Source organism: Camelus dromedarius, chromosome 20 (assembly GCF_036321535.1).
Source record: "Camelus dromedarius isolate mCamDro1 chromosome 20, mCamDro1.pat, whole genome shotgun sequence".
Lineage (NCBI taxonomy): Eukaryota > Metazoa > Chordata > Mammalia > Artiodactyla > Camelidae > Camelus > Camelus dromedarius.
In genome coordinates this window covers 3,154,922-3,174,610 of record NC_087455.1, presented here as the reverse complement: position 1 = coordinate 3,174,610, position 19,689 = coordinate 3,154,922, and the positions used below count along the sequence as shown (strand labels likewise).

The following is a 19,689-nucleotide window of genomic DNA, read 5'->3' as shown; positions in this document are numbered from 1 at the left end:
CTGGGCCTCTGAGAGCCCTAAACCAAACCAGCATTTCCCCAATTTCTCTCCCTGGGCAGCTGCTGAGAACGATGTGCCTTCACTACCCGAGGAGTGGGATGATCTGGAGGGAGGGCACACAGGTAATGACTTCACTCCATCTGGTCATTTTCCAAACCACAGACAGAAAATGCTGGTGTGCTTTTTGTTTTGTTTTTCCTTAACGGAGGCACTGGGGGTTGAATCCAGGACCCCGTGTGCACCAAGCATTTGCTCTACCGCTGAGCAACACCCCCACCCCTTCGTGTGCTTTGTTTTGAGCTTATGAGAAAGAGAATTTCTTAATGTTTACGGATTTGCTGGGGAAGAAAATGCACCTTCAGGGTGTAAGGTCACAGAAGAGGGAAGGATCTGATCATAATGGCCCCACTGCAGACAGTGGAAGCAGAAGCAGCAGACACCGGCGCTTCTGATGGAGGTTCTCTGCAAAAACAGAAATCTGTCACTGAGCGTGATCAAGCCTCTAGATCTTACTCCCCATTTAACGAGGAATAAAGGGAAAGAAAGACGTCGGAGGAGCTGGCGCAGCAGCCCCGCCAGGGGCCCGAGCCCGCCGGGGCCCCGGTTCAGGCAGTGGCGGCCTGCGAGAAGCGAAGAACAGGGCGCCCACAGGTTAAAACCGGCCTTGAGACTTTCCAACTTCCGGAATTCCGATTCCAAAAAGTGTTTTAAACAGGACCCCGAGGTCACTGGAAATATAAACACTGACATTGAAGAACTGCTCATTTTAAGACATGCTGTGGCATGGCGGTCATGCTTTTAAAAAGAGCTCCAATGTCGGATATTAAAGTGCCTACAGTGAGATAATGTGCTGTCTCGGATTGGCTTCAAAATAACAAGGGAGAAGGGGGGGGCTGGCGAGGGAGGGGTGAAAAAGTCTGGCTGTGTCGCTGGCCGGAGGAGCTGGGGGAGAAGTCCTATTGCGACACCCTTTGTGTATCTGCGGGAGTGAGAGCGCGGTACCCCGGGAGCTGCGTCGGCGTCGGGGCGGCCCTGGATTCCGATTTCAACTAACTGCGCGGCCCTCGGCAAGTCTGGCCTCTCTCGCTCACAAGCAAAAACGGGGGCGGCGCCCACACTTGAGGCTGCGTGTTAAAGACGCCACGGCGCACAGCATCTGCTTTACACCGCCCACAGGCGGGCGTGAGTGTTCCTGCAGGCAGGTGGCCGCGGGTCTGCAGGGCGTCCTCAGTGTCAGGACTGGGCGGGAGGGGCGCCCAGGCAACGTAACCAGCACAGACCGCGCATCGCCAGCCGCGTCTGGCAAAAGAGAGGGCACATAACGGTCCTTAATCACAGACCTGACACACCAACCCTGCCTCAGAAACAGAGGAGCCACTGATTTCAAAAAGAACTTTTAAAGGAAGAGATGAGGAAGGGGAAAAAGTATTTTCTACATCCATTTGCTGTAATGTTGTATTTTAAATCATAAATTTAAGAAGATATCTCTAAGACGTGACAAGAAAGGTACTTCTAGTTTAAAACCTCAAATAGTCAGCCTCTGAAGAACTTCCCACCACCCTCCGCACACTCACCTTCTAGGGCGCGCTCTCCTCCACCTGGGCTGCTGTCTCTCGCACTCCGGCCCCAGCTCACTCCTGCTCATCCACTCTGCATTAGCATCACTTCCTCCAGGAAGCCTTCCCAGCCCCCATGTTGGCGTTCTTCCTACAGGGTTTGATTCTCCTCCCACTATATGACAGCGCCTGTCTGTGACTTTTTTCCACACCAAAACAAGCATGGCAGAGACACAGGCGGTACGACCTTACTCACTGTCTCACACCCACCCGCCACTCAGGAAATGCTCGTTGAATGAATTAATGACACCACAGAAGCCAAGGAGCCAGTCTGCTCCTCCGCCTCGCTGCCTTCTGCCGGCCTGTACCCTTACTGTGGCCCTCACGGTGCTGGTCACAGCTTACCTAAGGCTGCACAGTGCAGAAAGGGGGGGGGGGGACAGAACCTGCTTCCCCGACCCCCTCCAGCCCATTCTAAGCACATCCATGACATCAGACAGATGTGGGTTCCACCGCATGACTGATCAGCATACTCCGGCTGCTTATCCACAAACTGTGGACAGACTCTCTGCGTGAGGCGACCATGAGCACTAAGGGGCCCAACTCCCCCAAACACACTCAGTGACTGTGACTCCCTGTTCCAGAGGACACATTCCTCTTGTACTGGGCCTGCCTTTCTACCCAGAGGGAAGCAGAGAGGCGGGGACCCCAACAACCTAATTGGAGTTGGTGCCTCTCCCAGACTTCAGGCCACCCTTAGAAGGACATCAAATGCCTCGTGACCCAGATGCCAGGGCTCTGAGAAGAGCAGCATCAGAGCCACGTTAACTCCAGGGACACAGCTCTTCACGGAAGATGAGGCCGTGCCGCCCCAGCAGGACCCACGCCCCGGGTAGCAGAGAGAACCTGGCTTGCTGCCCACGCTGGGAAACCAAACCAGAGTCTGAGGACCACTGAGGCCCTCACCTCCGGGCAGAGCCCGCCCGCCTGCCTGGCCGAGGGCAGCCTGGGCTGTGGTGAGGCTGGCTCCCAGAGGGGGCGGGAAGACCCTGGAGCGGGGATGAGCTCAGGGCTCTGGGAAGGGACAGGGCTCTAAGAAAGTGTAACCAAGCAGGACCCGGTGGGGACTTCAAGGGACAGACCCTCCAAGGGACAGACCCTCCTCTCTGAAGCACCAAGATGAGGGTATCTCATGAGTTTTTTAGATGCTAAAAACCACCACCAAACGGAAGGATTAGATTAACAGTGAGGAATCTGTAACCGCATAACATCTGTAACTGCACAGCAGTAACCCCGAGCAGCTCCCCTCAGGCTACAGCGACACACCAGCCTGGTGTTACACTGCGCGTGTCCTCACAGCACAAGCCCACAGACCCTCCAGGAGCACCCTTTGCTCCAGGTACAGGGATGTGAAGAGAGGTGGTTTGTTAACTCCCAGGACAGGGGGCAAACCTTGGCCCCCCGCCCGGTGGACATGGTCTGAGAACTGCAGGAACGGGAGGCCCCGTCACCAGATCCACGAGACACCAGTGCGACTGCATCAAAAGGAAAGGGCAGCAGCCCCGTGTATACTCGGGTCCTTATCAGAAGCACGGCTCCTTGGACATTTGCTAGAAAACTCCCCACCACCCCTCCCCAAGGGGGCTCACAGCCTTAGAAGCCCTAGCCTACTGTGACCGCCTTCACCTGGCAGAGAAAGCAAGCTGCCTTTTCTACTTCATCCAAAACACTTGTCTCCAAGTTTTAATTCGGTAATCAGGGCACAGAAGCTTAAGTTCGGCAACAGAGACAGAGCCTGGAAGGACGGGGGCCACAGCCAGGTCTGCAAGGGGTGTCCCGGTGCTGCCAGGCAGTCCCCTACCGCCGCTCCCTCCACCAGACCCGCCCCAAGAGACCAAAGACCTGGGACCCCTCCAGGGAGGTAGAGCGTGTGTCCGACCTGGGCAAGGCTGGAGTAGTCACCACTGGATTAGTGGGGGCCGTGGAAGCAGCACCCAAGCTGACTCCCGAGATGAAAGAAGGCAGCAGCGTGACCTCTGGTTCACCCCCCCCCCAACGAAAGAGCAAGACACCCCGCGGGCAGGACCAGCGGGGCCGCCCCGGCTGCATGAGACACTCGTCACACCGTATCGTCACTCTGGGGGAAGAGGGGTCCTTACTTGTCGTGGCTGGAGCCTGACGCAGGTACCACTGAGCAAGTTCTCCAAGTATCGATATTTATTGAATGAATATTTTATGAATGAATAAAGCATGTGTGAGTTAGGAGCACTGAGAAATGGGAATTTGAGCAATAAGCTTAATAACGCAGGGCCTGCGGCGCAACACCCCACTGCGGTCACGTGCGAGAGGCACTGTGAGCGCCAGGCAGCCGCCCGCCGCCGTGGGCGAGTCCACGCTCAGAACAAGCTCAGCTCTTTGTAATTTTTTTAAAGCAGGTTTTATGTTGGTGTCATGGGGCAACCAGAATGACGTCCTCTGGGATCTCGGGTTACATCAAAACATCTAGACAAGACAGACAAGGGGGGCAGACGGATTCCTCCACAATTTAGGCCCCAGGGACGCATCAGTGCCCCAGGAAAGAGCCTGTGCCTTCACCCAGGAGCCAGACGTGGTCAGCAGCAAGGCCATGGCCTCTGGGCAGGAGGAGCCCGGAGCCCCTCGGACACACCCACACAGCGAGAACCCGCTGGAAGCAGCAGCTCTTGGGAGGCAGTATTCCCTCCTTTCAAGGGCAGGCCACGACGCCCTCCCACTGACCAGCCCCGGATCGCAGGTACGACTGTGTTCATGGGTGTCATCCTCAATAATCACACTGAACAGCAACACCCTGGAGGCGACCTTGTGGTAAATTAGCGTGGAGACGGGCAAACGGGGCGCGTTCATGAACCCCGTATGCAGAGCGGCCAGAAGGCCAAACCCCGACGCGTACTCAGCTCCAGAGCACAGCGCTCCAGTTATAAAAGACATACAATATGGAACCACTTATGTCATTTTAAAAGACACTCTGAAAATCATGTTTGTTGTGGCTGTAAACACAACAAAGGGGTAAAACGTGGTGTGGACAATGTTACCGCCTCCCAGAGGGCAGACCCCCCCGGGGAGGAAGACAAGGGAGGTGGAGAAGGGAAGGGGGAGGGAGTCCGGCCTCACTACTTCTTCATTTGCGTATTTTTTCCCAACATTTTCTTGTGAAACTTTTCAAATGTAAAGTTGAAAGAATCCTCCGTGAAGACTCTGTATGCCCACTGGTAGATTCTACAATTAACATTTTACCACATTTGCTTTATCAACCAAGTCTCTCCACCTTTCCATCCCTCTACCCAACATGGATCTAATTTGCAGGCATCTCAAAGGCTGGCGCAGATACCACACGCCACCCTCAAATCCCTCAGCGGGAACATCACCAGTTTCACATCTGCTTACAGCTTTTCTTTAGATATAAAACTGACTTACAGTGAAATGCAAAATCTTCAGTGAACACCTGCTAAATTTTAACAATTGCAAACAGCTGTGCAACCCACACCCAAATATCAAGTGGCATAACGTGACCATCACCTAGAGGTCCCCTTGGGCCCCTTCCTAGTCAAAGCCCATCCCAGCCTCTCCAGGAGCATCCGTGGTGCTTGTATCACCATAGAAGAGTTCTGCTTGTTCTGGGATTTCAGAAGGATGACTCACACGGTACGTGCTATTCTGGGTGAGTCTCCCTGCACTCAGGATAATGTTCCGAGTGTAATGCTCGCCCACGGCGACGGACGTGTTAGGAATTTGTCCGTTTTTGTTGCTGAGTAGTATTCCATTACGAAAGTGCCACCATTTGTTAAGCCATTCTCCCATAATGGGCACCTGAGCTCTTTCTAGGTTTTGGCTAGGAATGTTCTTTACAGGTCTTTTTGTAAACACGTTTCAATTTTTCTTGAATAAATAAAAAACTAAGGTTAGAATTGCTGGGGAAAAGTGTATGTTTAGTTTCATAAGAAACTGTCAGACCTCCTTGAAAAGTGGCTGCACCATTTCATATTCCCACCAGGGCTTGAGAGTTCCAGCTGCTTCACATTCCTCGTCAACACTTGGCATCGTCAGTCTGTCACTTGCATACTGTCAGTCTGTCATCTTCCTCACTCTGATGAGTACGCAGTGGTGTCTCACTGAGGACTGAATTTGTATTCCCTCCTCCCCACTGACTAATGGTGTTCACATCAGCTGTTTTTTTAACATTTTTTTTCCCAAAGAGAGACAGAAAGAAGAGACAGAAAGGAGAGAGAGACAGACAGAGACACACACAGGCACACACACAGACACACACGGATCTGGAGCAAACACAGCAAAGTGCTCAAACCTGAGACTTAGGCATGCTAGTGTCTAGTTATTTCCTGTCTATTTCAAGTATTTTACAATTAAAAATGAAAACTGTATCCTACCTGAATCTTGCCCCATCTGTCATTCCCCCTGTGAGGGCACGGCCCTAACACCCGAGCTGGGCTTGGAGGCACAGCTTCTGGCCTGGGGAGCGTCCCAGCTGAGAGTGGGCCAGGCCCTGCGGAAGGGATCCCAACACAGAAGAGCTGCTTCCCGAAGCCACTAAGAAGTCCTGCCTCGGGACTGGCCTCTGTGGCCCCGGCTTTGCTCCTCGCTTTCCACTTGGCTCCCTGCGCGCCTCTGCGGGCCAGGGCACGTCCAGTGGCTGGCCCCGGGGCTGGGCCCTGGTGAGGCCACCTCTCTTTACCCACCAAGGACTGGGCTCGGGTGACACTGCCTGTCCCCCAGAGGCCTGAGCCTGGCCTGTCTTCTGTGGCATGAATTCCTGCCAGGAACATTTCATTGCTACTGACATTCATCCCTCAAATCCACACCCTGCGTCCCCAGATACAGCTTCCTTAGGAAGTGAAAAGTGAGAGGTCTCACTCGGCCGTCTCAGCGTCCTCGGAGGTGGTGCCCGAGAGCACACGTAGCTGTGGTACCACTGCCCCCCTTAGGAGGATGCCGTTCAGTCCTGCCTTGACTTTACACTTGGCTCCAATCTCAAGCCACGCAGACTCTCACTGAACCTGAACAAGGACTGTACCAGACTGCCCACCTCTAGGGTCTCAAGGGCAGGATTACTTCAGAGTCGCCCGAGCGGCTGATGAAGGCAGGGACAGGGAGCACGGGGCGCGGGGACACTCACCGCTGGCACTCGCCGGCGTGCAGGATGAGCTCGTCGCTGCCCCGGGCGCTGACCGTCAGCTCGTGCTCCGTGGAGTTGAAGACGTCCAGGAGCAGGTGGCACTGCCGGGTACTGCGGGGCAAAGACAAAGGGAAGTTCAGACTCTTCTGGCAGCCAAAGAGGGGAGTGACTCCGCCTTTTCCTGTCCACAGGTCTCCACGACTGGGGACATCACAAGTGCGATTTGGCAAAATGTCAAGTGTCCCTGGACCTAAAGGTTTACTGAGACTCATTCTGAAAAAACTGAATTCTCAACAGTGGGTTTGGACAGGGTTAGGGTTAGGGTAGGGTTAGGGTTAGGGTTAGGGTTAGGGTCCTGGGACACATGCTTAACAACCCTTTACACATGAGTGACCTCGGGAGGGTAACCTGAGTTCTCCAAGCCTCACACATGTGACAACTAGGGGACAGGACCCAGAGGGAAGGCGCTCGGGACAGTGTCATTCCGTACATGACCGCGTCACGGTCCTGGATCTCCACAGGTGCCGGGCGGCTGCTGGGCGGGGCACACGCAGCTCCGCGTCCACACTGTCCGTGCGCACGTTCACCGCGAGTCCCCACAGGGACCACCCCCTGCTCCCTCCAGAACTCTGGATAACACTTTCACTCACAGCCACGTGAAACCTCCTCTCCTTGGCCTTCTCTACTGCAGACAGTAAGCCACAGTAACCAAGTTCCCATCGCCCCCTTCCCCAGGGGGAGGGCCACGGACCAAGTTAGCCCATTGCAGGCTTCTGGAGACGCTCCACCCCAAATAAGAAGACAAGCCCTTGAGAGGGGGAGGCATCACCCTTCCGCCTCCCCGCTCCCTTCCTTCTTCTGCAGGGAAACCGGGTGACCCTCGGGACCCTCAAGACCTTCACGCACCACGGCTGTGGATGGCAGGGGGGCATGCGAAGAGGGGTCCAGCAAATGATGGCGTAGACTCATTAGCTACACATGCGAAACAAAAGTCCAACCACACACGCTTCATTTGGTTAGTTGCCATTTGTCAGGTCTCCATGACAGTCGAATGCCTGCCGAAAACTACCACAGCATCTCAAATGCCAAGTGTCACAGCTGCGTGTGACAGCTGCTCAGTAAGTGTCCGCTCCTCCCAACGGGACAGCCGGACTCAAGACAGGAGCAGCCAGGGAAGAGCAAGAGAGGCAGAAGCCATTCTCCTTTCTGGAGGTTCAGGGCGAGGAGATTTTCACTGAAGGGAAAATAAAACAGATTCAGAGAAGGAGCTGTGCTCTGGGTCATTTTCGGCTGAGCATTTCTGCAAAACATGACCTTCCAAAGGGCATCTGAATCCTCAAATGTGCACCTCAAAGTGTGATGATGCAAGACGTCGCTGGCTGTTAAGCAAAGTGGAGGGAGGGCTCACACCCATGTCCCGGGCTGCCTGCATGTAGTTATTTCATACAAAAGCCCTGGGAGGGCCTGCTCCTGAGACCCAGTGACAGGAGAGGAGAGTGACGCTCAGGAGGTGACGAAAAATGCTGGTGAATGACTGAGACCCAAGACTTAGAGCTTGAAACCCTGTCGTGCTCACAGCAGACGATGCATATGCCAAATCCAAACTGCGTCCACTGTTCTTTCCAGAGAAGGGGACTGAGGGAGAGAGGGGCACAGTGACGTGTCCACGGGTGCACACGCACACGCACACGCACACAAAGACAGACATCATCAAAAAGCCTCTGGGCACCTGTGAAATGCCAGTTTTTCCAGACGTGCACGTGCACCTGCTCTCGGGGAGGGAGCAAGGAGGCACCTGACGGTCCGGCTCTTACTGCCATGAGACACTGCACGCCGCGTCTTAGAAGAGCGGGGTCACGTCGGTAGATTCTGGGTTCTGTGGTGGGGTGTCCTCCCCAGAGGCTCAGCACTTGGAAAAACATTCATTAGCTCCGGCAGCTGCCTACAAGAGGCCTCTTCACTCAGCTCACAGAAAGATGAGCTTTCAAGAGGGAAGATCCAATCCCTTCTGCCTTTGTCATAACTTCATGAACTCTTTAATCACAGAGAAATCTTTCATCATAAAAGGGAATTCAGAAAACACTTATCACAGGAAGAAAATTGAAGTGATTTTTCTAAAGCAGGGAAGAAAAGGTTCAAATACGTGTTGTCTTCACTCGCAGAATAGAGTTGTTAGAAAACTGCACGAGAGTCAAGGACGTCGGAACGTAGCACTTTTCCGTCCTGTCTTCCTGGCTCGCTGTCTGAGTGTGGCGTGTCCTGCCCCAGTGCTCCCACTCCTTCCAACTGTTGCCTGCTGTTCACTTTCCACCCATCATTCATAAACCAGTTCCCCTCCCCAGACTGCAGCGGCAGTGAGCTCACGACAATGCCATTCACTCTTTGTATCTCTCCGCATCGCTCAGGACGATTTTCTCAAGTTTTAAGATGTCTTTGAGCGTATATGTACTTTTAATTATTGTTTGCTTTTTTTGGGGGGGGGGGTTCTTTTCTGGATCCATCTTCCTGAAGTATAGGGAAACCCAGGAAAGCTTCCTGGAAGAACTGAGGTCAGAGCAGGTCTTTGAAGAACAAATCCATCTGCCTGGTTTCAGGGAGGAAGGGGGCAAGGTCTCAGCAGCAGGGAAGAATCTGGAGTCAAGTGGGAGGAAGGGGGCGAGGCCGCTGGGGTAAAGCGGGGCTCCATCCAGGCAGAGAGAGCAGCGTGTGTGAAATCACATCTGTACACTCAGTGCACACTATTTCTTCTGTCCAGAATTAGGACAATTCATTTTCGTAATTATTTCATCTGAAAAATATCAGTGTCTACTGAGTACCTTTATAATATATGTGTGTATATATATATATTTATATATATATATAAATACTTATATACTGCTCACGGGACAATAAAATGGCACTGCCACTGTGGTAAACAGCCTGGGGGTCTCCTATAAGGTTAAATATGCACTGACCATATAACCCAGTGATTCCATTCCTAGAGAAAGGAAAACTTACGTTCACAAACACTCTGCACGGGTATTTACAGCCGCGCTAGTCATAATCAAAACAGTGGGAGTTCAAATGTCCTTCAGTTGCAGAATGGACCCACAGACTGGGGTGCATCCATTCAATGCACTGCTCCTCCGCATTTAAAAATACAAATCAAACTACAAACTCAACAGGAGGGAGGGATCTCAAAATCATTATGCCGAGTGAAAAAAGTCACTTTCGAAAGGTCACATGCAGTGTGACTCCATTTACATGACATTTTGGAAAAGTCTACAGGACACAGAGCAGTGGAGAGCCCATCGGTGGTCGACACGGGTCAGGGCAGGACTGCCAGGGCAGCAGGGTGAAGTTTTGGGGGTGATGAAACTGCTTTTTATCCTGATTGTGGCAGAACACATGTGTTAGAACACACAACTGCGCTCCAGAAAAAGTCAATTTTATCACATTAATTTAAATCTTTTAAAATCTATGTAATAAAAAATAAACCTCGTGCTGAGCTGCATGAGCTGCATGAGCTGCATGAGCTGCATGAGCTGCATGAGCTGCAGGGCACGAAGTCTGTTCCGATACCAGATTTGCTGCTTCCTGGCCACTGCATGTAAGCATCATTAAACTTCTCTGAGCCTCAGCTTCCCCCAGGGGAACAAGAGCGCCTGTGTCATGGAATGATTTGGAGGCGCCAGTGAGGGGCAAGACGAAAGCGCTCTGCAGCGCTGCAAGCAGGGGGCGCCAGAAGTCGGAGCGGGTGAGTATTGTCAGCTTGGCTGCAGTCAGTGGCGCAGCAGAGGCGCTCACAACCCTGCCAGCGAAGCAATCCCAGCTGATTATTCCATGCTGACTCAGTGACAACTGAGTGTGAGAAACCCCACGCCCGGGCCTCAGTCCATCTAAAACCACGGCGCCACGCCCAGAGTGTACGGGGGCCCTTTCTCCCCAGGCCCGGCCAAATTCTCCCAGCCTCCCAGGGTCCAGACATCAACGTTCCATCGTTCCTGAGCGTGCGGTGAAGTGACGGGAGACACAGTCGAACATGTAGTGACAGCCAGATACACCTTTGGCAAAACCTGTGGGGTCTTTTAATGTTCTATAAACCTGCCTGCTCTAAACTGTCTTCTTTCCTAAAAAAATTTAGTAGCTAGTCTCAGGATGGAGAGCTTTCACGTAAGTCTTAAGAAAGCCAGGGAGCTTAATTCAATCTAAAGGGGAAAAAATAGAACAAATAACCAGAACGTTCTTCTGGTGATATAATTTCGCCCCAGGCTGCATCATCTCACAAGGGTCCAGCGCTCAGCAACAAACACACCATTTACTCCCTGTTACATCATCTCATTTGTCCTCAGAATGGGCCACAGGTATAAGAAAAGAACCATGAAGACCACATGTTAAGAAGGGCATGAAACTGACTGAACACCCAGACATTTGTGCCTCAAAATCCAAGGTGAAAAAGGTAACATATAATGACAACTATGTCATATTGGCTTTTCGTTTTCTGGGACTGAAGACAAGTCCAGTTCAAAAAGGATGGAAATGTACCTGCAGATAACAACCAGAAATCATGTTTCATGTATCACCACTTGACATGAACTCTGTAATGATTAAACTAAGCAGTAAAACTTTGAAAATGCAGAATGCAAAAACTCTAAATATAAGGTCACGAGAAACTCAGGCCCATTGCTGTGATGAACAATCTCCCTTTTAACACACACCCAACTCCTAAATCAAACATGATGTGGGCCTTTCTCACTGACGTTTATAAATCATACTCCTTACTATATAATTAGCATATATTACTTGTTAAATAGAGCAATCTCTAAATGCCTTAAATGAATATTGATAGTGTTTTTAAATGAATATTAATATACAACATTCAATAATACAGTTCAAAGTAAAATATAGATCACTTAAAATTATTGACTGCAATAATTTAATAATATGTATGAGTAAGAAAGAAAGAAGGTCCTTTCAAGACACAGCTGTGCAGACAGGAAAGTGGGAGGGAGTCCACTGGGAGGTGGTCTGCCTCGGCAGCTCTCCCTGGGGACGCCAGGGACCCGCGCGCTAACCACCGAGAGGGTGTCAAGCTGGATGGAAGCCGTGCCGGGCTGGGTCCCAGCTCCTGCCTGCGCAGATAGACACTACGTTAACACTTGCAAAGATGATGAAAAGCGTGCTTATCATTTCAGGGAACACAGGTCAATAGGAGCAGGATGGGATGAAGCAAAGTAACGGAGTCGCTAAGCTCCTTCCAACAGGAGACTTGATGAGGAACTGACTAAGATGAGATGCCAACTCCGAGGCAGGGTGCCGGGTGCAGAGTGCATGTCCCCAGCCCCTCCCATCACACAAGCCGGTCTCGGGGCAGGTGTCCCATATCCTCTCCCATCCTGCCCAGGGCGCTCCTCACAGCCCAGCCTCAGGGATGCCACGGAGAGGCTGGAGCTCTCGGGTGGGCGAGGGCTTCCCTCTCAGTAACACAGCCCCAGTTTCCTTACCAACCAGCCAGACACAAGTCCCCAGCTGGGCTGTCCCTGTGTCACTCCCACAAGGCAAGAGTGGGAGTCCCTTACCTTGCCCTCAGCAACCAACCTCAACTCCCCAAGTTTCTACCTCGTGTCAGGCACTGTATCAGACACTCTACATACATTTATTAAGCCCTACCGCGAGCCTGCAAGATCAATGTTACCTTCATTTCAAGATGAAGGAAAAATGATGCTTAAAGAAACAGGAATGACTAGCCTGAGACCACAGAGCAAATGAGTGGTAGAATCAAAATTTGAAATCAGATACAGGTCCGCTGGGCTCTGAATCCTGTGCTTGTTAAAATTCTCAATTCTTGTTAAATTTAAAAACCAATTTAAATAACACAGCAACTTGCAAAAGATGGTCCATGATGAAATCCAACATTGAAATTGCCTTCATTGCGTGTCGGTGAGCACACGCTCCCCACAGAGTAGCGCGGTCCCACCCCGTGGGGGGAAATGGAATTTTTCTACATGGCCGAGAGAAGCACTGCGGTGTGTCAAGCTGTATGATTTCTATTAATAATGTAATAACGCTCGCACCTTGCACCCTGCTCAGGGGAGTGTGTTTTCCACATTGCTCAGAGTAGCAATGTTTGAGACTGGACCATTTATCCTAACAGCCGAGAAAGAAATGGCTCCGGAGGAGAGGGAGGCTCGGCCCTCAGACGGGGCGGCATGGCCCAATCCATTTCAATCTTGTCCCTAACGACATTACTAGGCAGCTTGGTGCAAAAAGTGGATCTCAAAGGTAATTGATCTCCTAAATAAAAGTCAGCTGAAACCTATGTACACACCCCTGAGGGAGAATGCTTTAAAAAAAAAACCCAATAAGAATTCCACCTCCCACCTATAATGTGCACCTCCCTCCTTTATTGTGTTTTGGCTTCGAGAAAACACGGATCCCTCTATTGTTTAATTTGATTCTCTTACACACCCAGGAGGTGAGCAGAGCCGGTGATCACTCCCACGAGGGACAGGAAGGCTGAAGCTGGGAGAAACAAAGAGAAGCTTCCAAAGACGCCATGGGGGCAAAAGGAACCCAGGTCTCCAGAATCCCAGTTCAGAGCACGTGTGGCAGAAAGCACGGGTTTCGGTGCCAACAAGGCCATAATTCAAATCGCATCTCTGCCTCCCATTAATGTGCAACTCCATACAGCAATGCTGACTTCAACGGGTTCTCTGGAGTTTAAATGGGATGCTGAACACAGAGGACCTAGGGCAAGCCTTAGAATAGAGTGGGTCCAGAACAAACAGGGTTTCCCTCCCCCTTCCTCTTCTAGACCTCTACTAGTGAAAAAACCACCAATGAGAAAACCTGCATAGCTTATCAATATTAATAAAGGAGCCGATACACAAACTACCCCTGGAGCGATATCCCTTTGTATCTTGGTTTCAGAACAGAGCAGATGATTCTGTTGATGCCAGCAATAAGGTTATCTTGTGATGTCTACGCGGCTTCTTTTTGCACCAAATTCAGCTTGAATCTTCATAAAGACTCCAACAACGTGCATGCGGTCATCTCCCTGTCTGTGCTGCAGAGGCCTTGAAGTCAGGGTATCCGGGTGCCAGTGTGCCTGGCTCCTGACTGCACAGAGGTCAGAATCCAGCAAGGGAAAGAGAAACACAGTTAGCAACACTTTCCCAATTCCTCCCGGAGAAGAAATGGTGAAATCCTACTCTTTCTTCAAGAATTAGGACAATGTTTCCCCTTCTGTGAAGCCTTCCTAGACTTCTCCAGTAAAAACTGGTCTCTCTTCAATTGCGTATTTATTTTCACATGCGAGCAAAACTTTAAAGTTGAGGTATAATTTATACACAACGAAATACACATTTTTCCTGTTCTAGAAATTGGTATAAATGGAGTCAAGCAGTATGTCTTCCTTTGCGACGAGATTCCTCTGACTTATCGTGACTTTGAGCTTATTCCCTGCGTTGCACGTATCAATGGTCCATTTTACTTCTGAGCAACTCTCCCCTGTGTGGATAAGCCACAAATTGTTTACTCATTCATCTGCTGGTGGGCATTTGGAGTTGTTTCCAGTTTGGAGTTATTATAAATAAAGCTGTTACGAAAATTCCTGCAGGAGTCTTTTCATGGATGTGAATGTTTATTTCTCTTATGTAAATACCTGCTGGACACTGGGGAGGTAGATGTTACAACTCGCGGCAGGCTGGCTGGCCGATGTCTAAAATGGCTGTCCTGTTTTGCGTTCCCAGAGGCAACTTACGAGTGTCCTGGTGGTTTCACAGCCTTACCAGCATTTGATGTTGGCGATCTTCTTTAATTTTAACCACTCCAGAGGGTTTATAGTGGTACCTAATTGAGGCTTCGATTTTCACTTCCGTAACGGTCAATAAAGTTGAGCGCATTCAGGTGATTGCAAGCCATTAGTATACCTTTGTGAAATATCTGTTCAAGTGCTCCGCCCATTTTTGTCTCTTCATCATTTACTTTCTGGACTTTGTTCTATACTAGATACAGACCTGTGTTGCATAAGTGCATTGTAAACATTTTCCCTCAGTATGTAGCTTGCTTTCTGATGAGCTGAAGCTTTTAATTTTGATAATCACCAACTTTTTATTTTATGATTAGCAGTTTCTGATCCCATCTGAGAAAGCTTCGCCCCAAAGTGACGGAGACACTCGGCTACTTTTATTTGAGGAGGTTTAGTTAGCTTCTCCATTTACGCCTAGAACCCTTCTCAAATGGATCTTTGTGCATGATGTGATGCACAGGTGATAGTTCTTTTCTCCACCACGTACATATCCAATTCTTCCAACACCATTTGTTGAAAAGATTTTCATTCCACAGAAATTGTTTTCATACCTTGTTGATTACATATGATCAATTGATCATAAAGGACAGAGGCTATTTCCAGACTATCTATTATGGCACTGCTCCATCTTTACAACAATAGCATACCCTCTTGATTACTGTAATTTTACAATAAGTCTTAAAATCATATAGCTGAAGTCTTCTAACTTTGTTCTTTTCTCAAGTCATTAGCCTATTCCTTTGGCAATAGTCTGTTTCATTTTGAAATAACTTTTAAAACAGCTTGTCAATTTCCATTCCCCTCCAAAAACAATCCTGCTGGGATTATGACTGGGACTGCACTGAATATATAATCAAATTTGGGGAAACTGGTATCTTAGCAAAACCAACTCTTCCAATCAATAAACATGGTATTCCTCCTAATTATTTAAGTCTTCTTTAATTTTCCTTAGCTGTGCTATGTCATTTTCAAGGTAGAAATCATATTTTTTAAAATGGTTTCCAGTGAGACAAGGCAGCCCAGTGGTTAAGGCAACAGACTGCTAAAAATTTATCCCAAGTGCATTATATTTTTTATTACAATACATACATTCTCAAAATTTCATTTACAAATTATTAGTCACTAGCGTATTGACTTACTAGTTCTAATGATTTCTCTGGAGTGGTAGGTACCTTAGAATATTTATGTACATGGTCATGTGATCACACAAAGTCACACAGATAATACAACCGCACTGCTTCGTTTCCAGTTTTCATAGCTTTACTTTCCTCATCATATTGCTCTGATTAGGACTGGCAGAAAAGTAACACACACAGTGGTAAGCGCACAAACACTTGCCTTGCGTGTGCTCTTAGAGGAAAGCATTCAGCCTCTCACCACCAAGTGCGGCATTACACGGAACGGCAGGTCTGCAGACGCGTTCCACCAGTTTGCAGCCATTCCCTCCTAGTCCCAGTTTACTGAGAGTTGGATCATAAGTGAGTGTTGCATTTTGTCAAACGATTTTTCATCAACTGACATGATCTAATGATTTTTCTCCTTTACTTTGCTAATACGGTAAATTATATTGACTAATTTTTCAATGGTAAGTAAAACCACCTTGTGTTGTTGGATTAAACCTGAATTGGTCATGCTGCATTACCCATCTGACACATCACTGAAGTTGATTTGTAAGTGTTTTGTTTTGAGGCTTAACAATTACGCATTTACGAGGATAGTGGTCTAAAGTTTTATTTTCTCATAATGTCTCTGGGTTTGGCACCAGGATGAAGCTAGTGTCATAAAATGGGAGTTGGAAGTATTCCCTCCTTGTCTATTTTCTGGAAGAGTTTTTGTAAAAGTGCTTATTTCGGGGGTGGGGGAGGGTATAGCTCAGGGGTAGAGCACATGCTTAGCATGCATGAGGTCCTGGGTTCATTCCCCAGTACCTCCATTAAATAAATAAACAGACAAATAGATAAATAAGTAAACCTAATTATCTCCCCCAAAAAAGTGCTATTACTTCTTTCTTAAAAGCTTCATGTATTCAGTCAAGACATCTGAGCCTAAAGTTTGTTTCATGGGAAAATTCTAATTAACAATCAAAATTTTAATTAAAACTAAAAATTAAACTCTCTAATATGACTATCTCAGGGGTTCTGTTTTTTCCTTGTGCCAACTTTAGTAATTTGTGTCTTCCAAACTTTTTTTCCATCTAAGTTGTCAGATTTACTGGAACATGATTTCTCATGGTACACTTTTATTATTCTTTTAATGTCTGCAGAATCTGTAGTGATGCCCTTTCTTTTATGTTCGTTATTGGTAACTTGTGTTTTCACTCTCTTTTTAAAAATTTTGATCATCTGTCTACAGTCTAATAATCTCATTAATCTTTTCAAAGAATTGATTTTTGGTTCCATTTACTTTACATATTATTTTTTCATTTTCCATTTCATTTATAGCCACTCTACTATTACCGTTACTATCTTACTTCTGTTTATCTTGGGTGCACTTTGCTCTTCTTTATCTAAGACACTTACACCACTGATTTTAAGATATTCAACTTCTAATGTAAGCACTGACTGTTCTATAAATATCAGTTAGTTGGAGTTGTTTACTAGAACTGTGCAAGTTTTCTGTATTTTTACTAAATTTCTATCTCCCTGTTCCATTAAAAACTGAGAGACAAGTGTTGAAATATCCAACTATAATTGTGTGTTTTCCATCCCTCCCTTCAGATGTTGGTTTCGTTTTGAAGTTATGTTTTTGAGTGCGTTTGCATTTAGAATTGTTAGGTTCTCCTGATGACTTGACTCTCCTATCTTTACAAATTATCCTCTCTCTCTCTTTTTCTCCTCAAAGTCTACTTATTTCACATTAATACATACATCCATGCCAACTTTTCTGTGATTAGTGTTTGCATGACGTATCTTTTTCCCATCTTTTTGCTTTTAAAACTGTGCATATTTCATGTGAGTTTAATGTTACAGAAAACATATAGTTGGCTCTTGTATTTTTAAACAGTATGACAATTTCCACTTTTAAATATAGTTTTTGGTCCATCTACATTTAATGTAATTCTTGGTACAGTGTGTTTCAGTTTCCCACATTGCTGTTTGTTCCCTATTTGACTAGATGTTTCTGGTTCTTTCCTCTTTCTTTTTTGCCACCTCTTTCCCCCTTTGGGGGATTAAGTATTTTTTAGTATTCTGTTTTATCTCTTCTGACATATTATCCATACCTTAAGTGGTTGCTCGAGTGTTCACAATATGCAACTTTAAATGAGCACATTCTAACTTCAAATAATGTAACACTGCATATAAAAAGCCCCCATTTCCCCCTCCTTTTCCATTTCTTTGTGCTACATTTTTGGTTACTTACTCTCCTTCTACACATGACACACATTACCAAATTAAGTGCTATCATTTCTTCCTTAGAGTCAGGAGTCTTTTAAAGAAATCAAAAAATGAGAAAAAATCCCATATCTATTCACTTATTATTTCTGGGATTCATCATTCCTTAATGTAGGTCCAGGTTTCCATTTGGTATTATTTCTGCCTGATGAGTTTTTATCAGGCTGATAAAACACAAAGACCATGCTCTATCCATCTCTGACCCCATGAGGGCTTCATACAGCACCTGAAACATTGGAGGTATTGATTTAAAGGTTCACAGTCTGGTAAGTGCTTTATTAGACGTACGAAGAATGCACAGGGGAACCCACAGAAGGACCCCCACTAGGGCTAGTCATGGTCAGGAAAATTTTACAAAAAGGTAACACAGATCAATGGCAAACAGACATTTTCCAAAAGGTTCGTTGAAGGAATGAGAGTTTAAGAAAAAAAGCAGTTTAAGAAAAGGATGGATGCAAGTGCACCCTGGAGTGAGCTGCCCCGACACGTCCCAGGGACGGTGAGAAGGAAGTGTCTTTCACATGCACCGTGGAGAGACTAGGGGCAAACAGCTGAAGAGAAACATCTAAGTCAAATTTTTAAGTGCCTTGGATATCACGAAGGGACTTTCAACCTTATCTCGTAAGTACTGGGAGACTTTGAGCTAGATGGTGACGTGGGAACATCTGTATTTACAGGAAGATGCAGGAGCCAGAACAGAGGCAAGGGGCTGAGTAGGCAAGTATTCCTGAAGTCCCAAGGAAAGGTGACAAAGATGTGCACTGGGATGCAGGGGCTTTCAGAGACATTTCGGAGGCTCAACCGACAGGATTTGGGGAGCAGTTAGACTTAGCAGGAGTGGAAAGGGAGGATTCGAGGAAATCAAATCTCCATTCCAAGAGCAGGGGAAAGAAACACGTAGGTCGAAAGAAAGAGAGTGAGGTCAACAGGCTAGGAAATTAGGAGCCAAAAGCCCTTCAGTTACCACCAACTCTTCCGAGTGCCTATTTGCACCAAACCACAAGGCAACATCTGTCTCATCTTAACCTGTCATTAAGAGCTGTGGGGGCCACGACACGGAAGCCAGACGCTAACAGGAGGATAACCAGCTTGCTGACAACCCGTGCAGCTTCCAAGACCTACTCACGTGAGCAGCGGCAGCAGGCAACGAGGGGATGAGGAAGCAACACACGCCGGGTTGATGGCAGAGTGGACCTAACGCACAGAAAGGGCCAGAAAAACGCTGACAGCATCTGGCAGCGGCCCTGGCCAACGCCTCCCGCTGGCAAGTGCTTCGATGCTTCATACAAATTCAAAACAGAGGCGAGCCTTGGCAAGAAAGACCATTACTCTGCGGACTGAAAAAGTGATCGATGGTGAAATGTGACGCTGAAAAGCTCAAGCGAAGCCGTCAGTTCTTGCTGAGGCCATTCTCTAATGGCTGGGGAGAAAAACGGTCTTCCCTGTGAACTAAAGCTCCTCTTAATGTCTAGGGCTGTGTCACCGCAAGGAGAGCTTCAGCCCCACGTCAACACGGACTACGACATCCCCGTCACACTCCGGGGAACACAGAGCCGACTGCTGGAGGGAGAGGGAGGGGGCTGCATGTGACATCCTCTCCCCCACGGTCAAGGCTATTGAGGTCAATACAGCCTTAACTCTGCTGAAAATAAATAATGCCAGCCCACTCCACCCCACCCGGAGACGCAAGGCGCCCCGGGACAAGAGAATACGGAAGGGACAGGGTGACCAGCCCCTGCCTCCCAAAGGCGGCTCGCGGCCTGGGCGGGAGTCTGACCCCAGAGG

The 19,689-nt window shown here is 48.3% G+C and overlaps 1 protein-coding gene across 2 annotated transcripts in view; it reads right to left on the bottom strand.

Moving 5' to 3' along the window:
• TRAPPC9 (trafficking protein particle complex subunit 9) overlaps positions 1-19,689 on the bottom strand; it is a 404,385-nt gene that overhangs the window by 144,852 nt on the left and 239,844 nt on the right. For both annotated transcript variants that reach the window (XM_064476810.1, XM_064476811.1), the window contains one exon: positions 6,724-6,834. In XM_064476810.1, the coding sequence (XP_064332880.1) occupies positions 6,724-6,834 (111 nt within the window). The remainder of the gene's footprint in view (positions 1-6,723; positions 6,835-19,689) is intronic.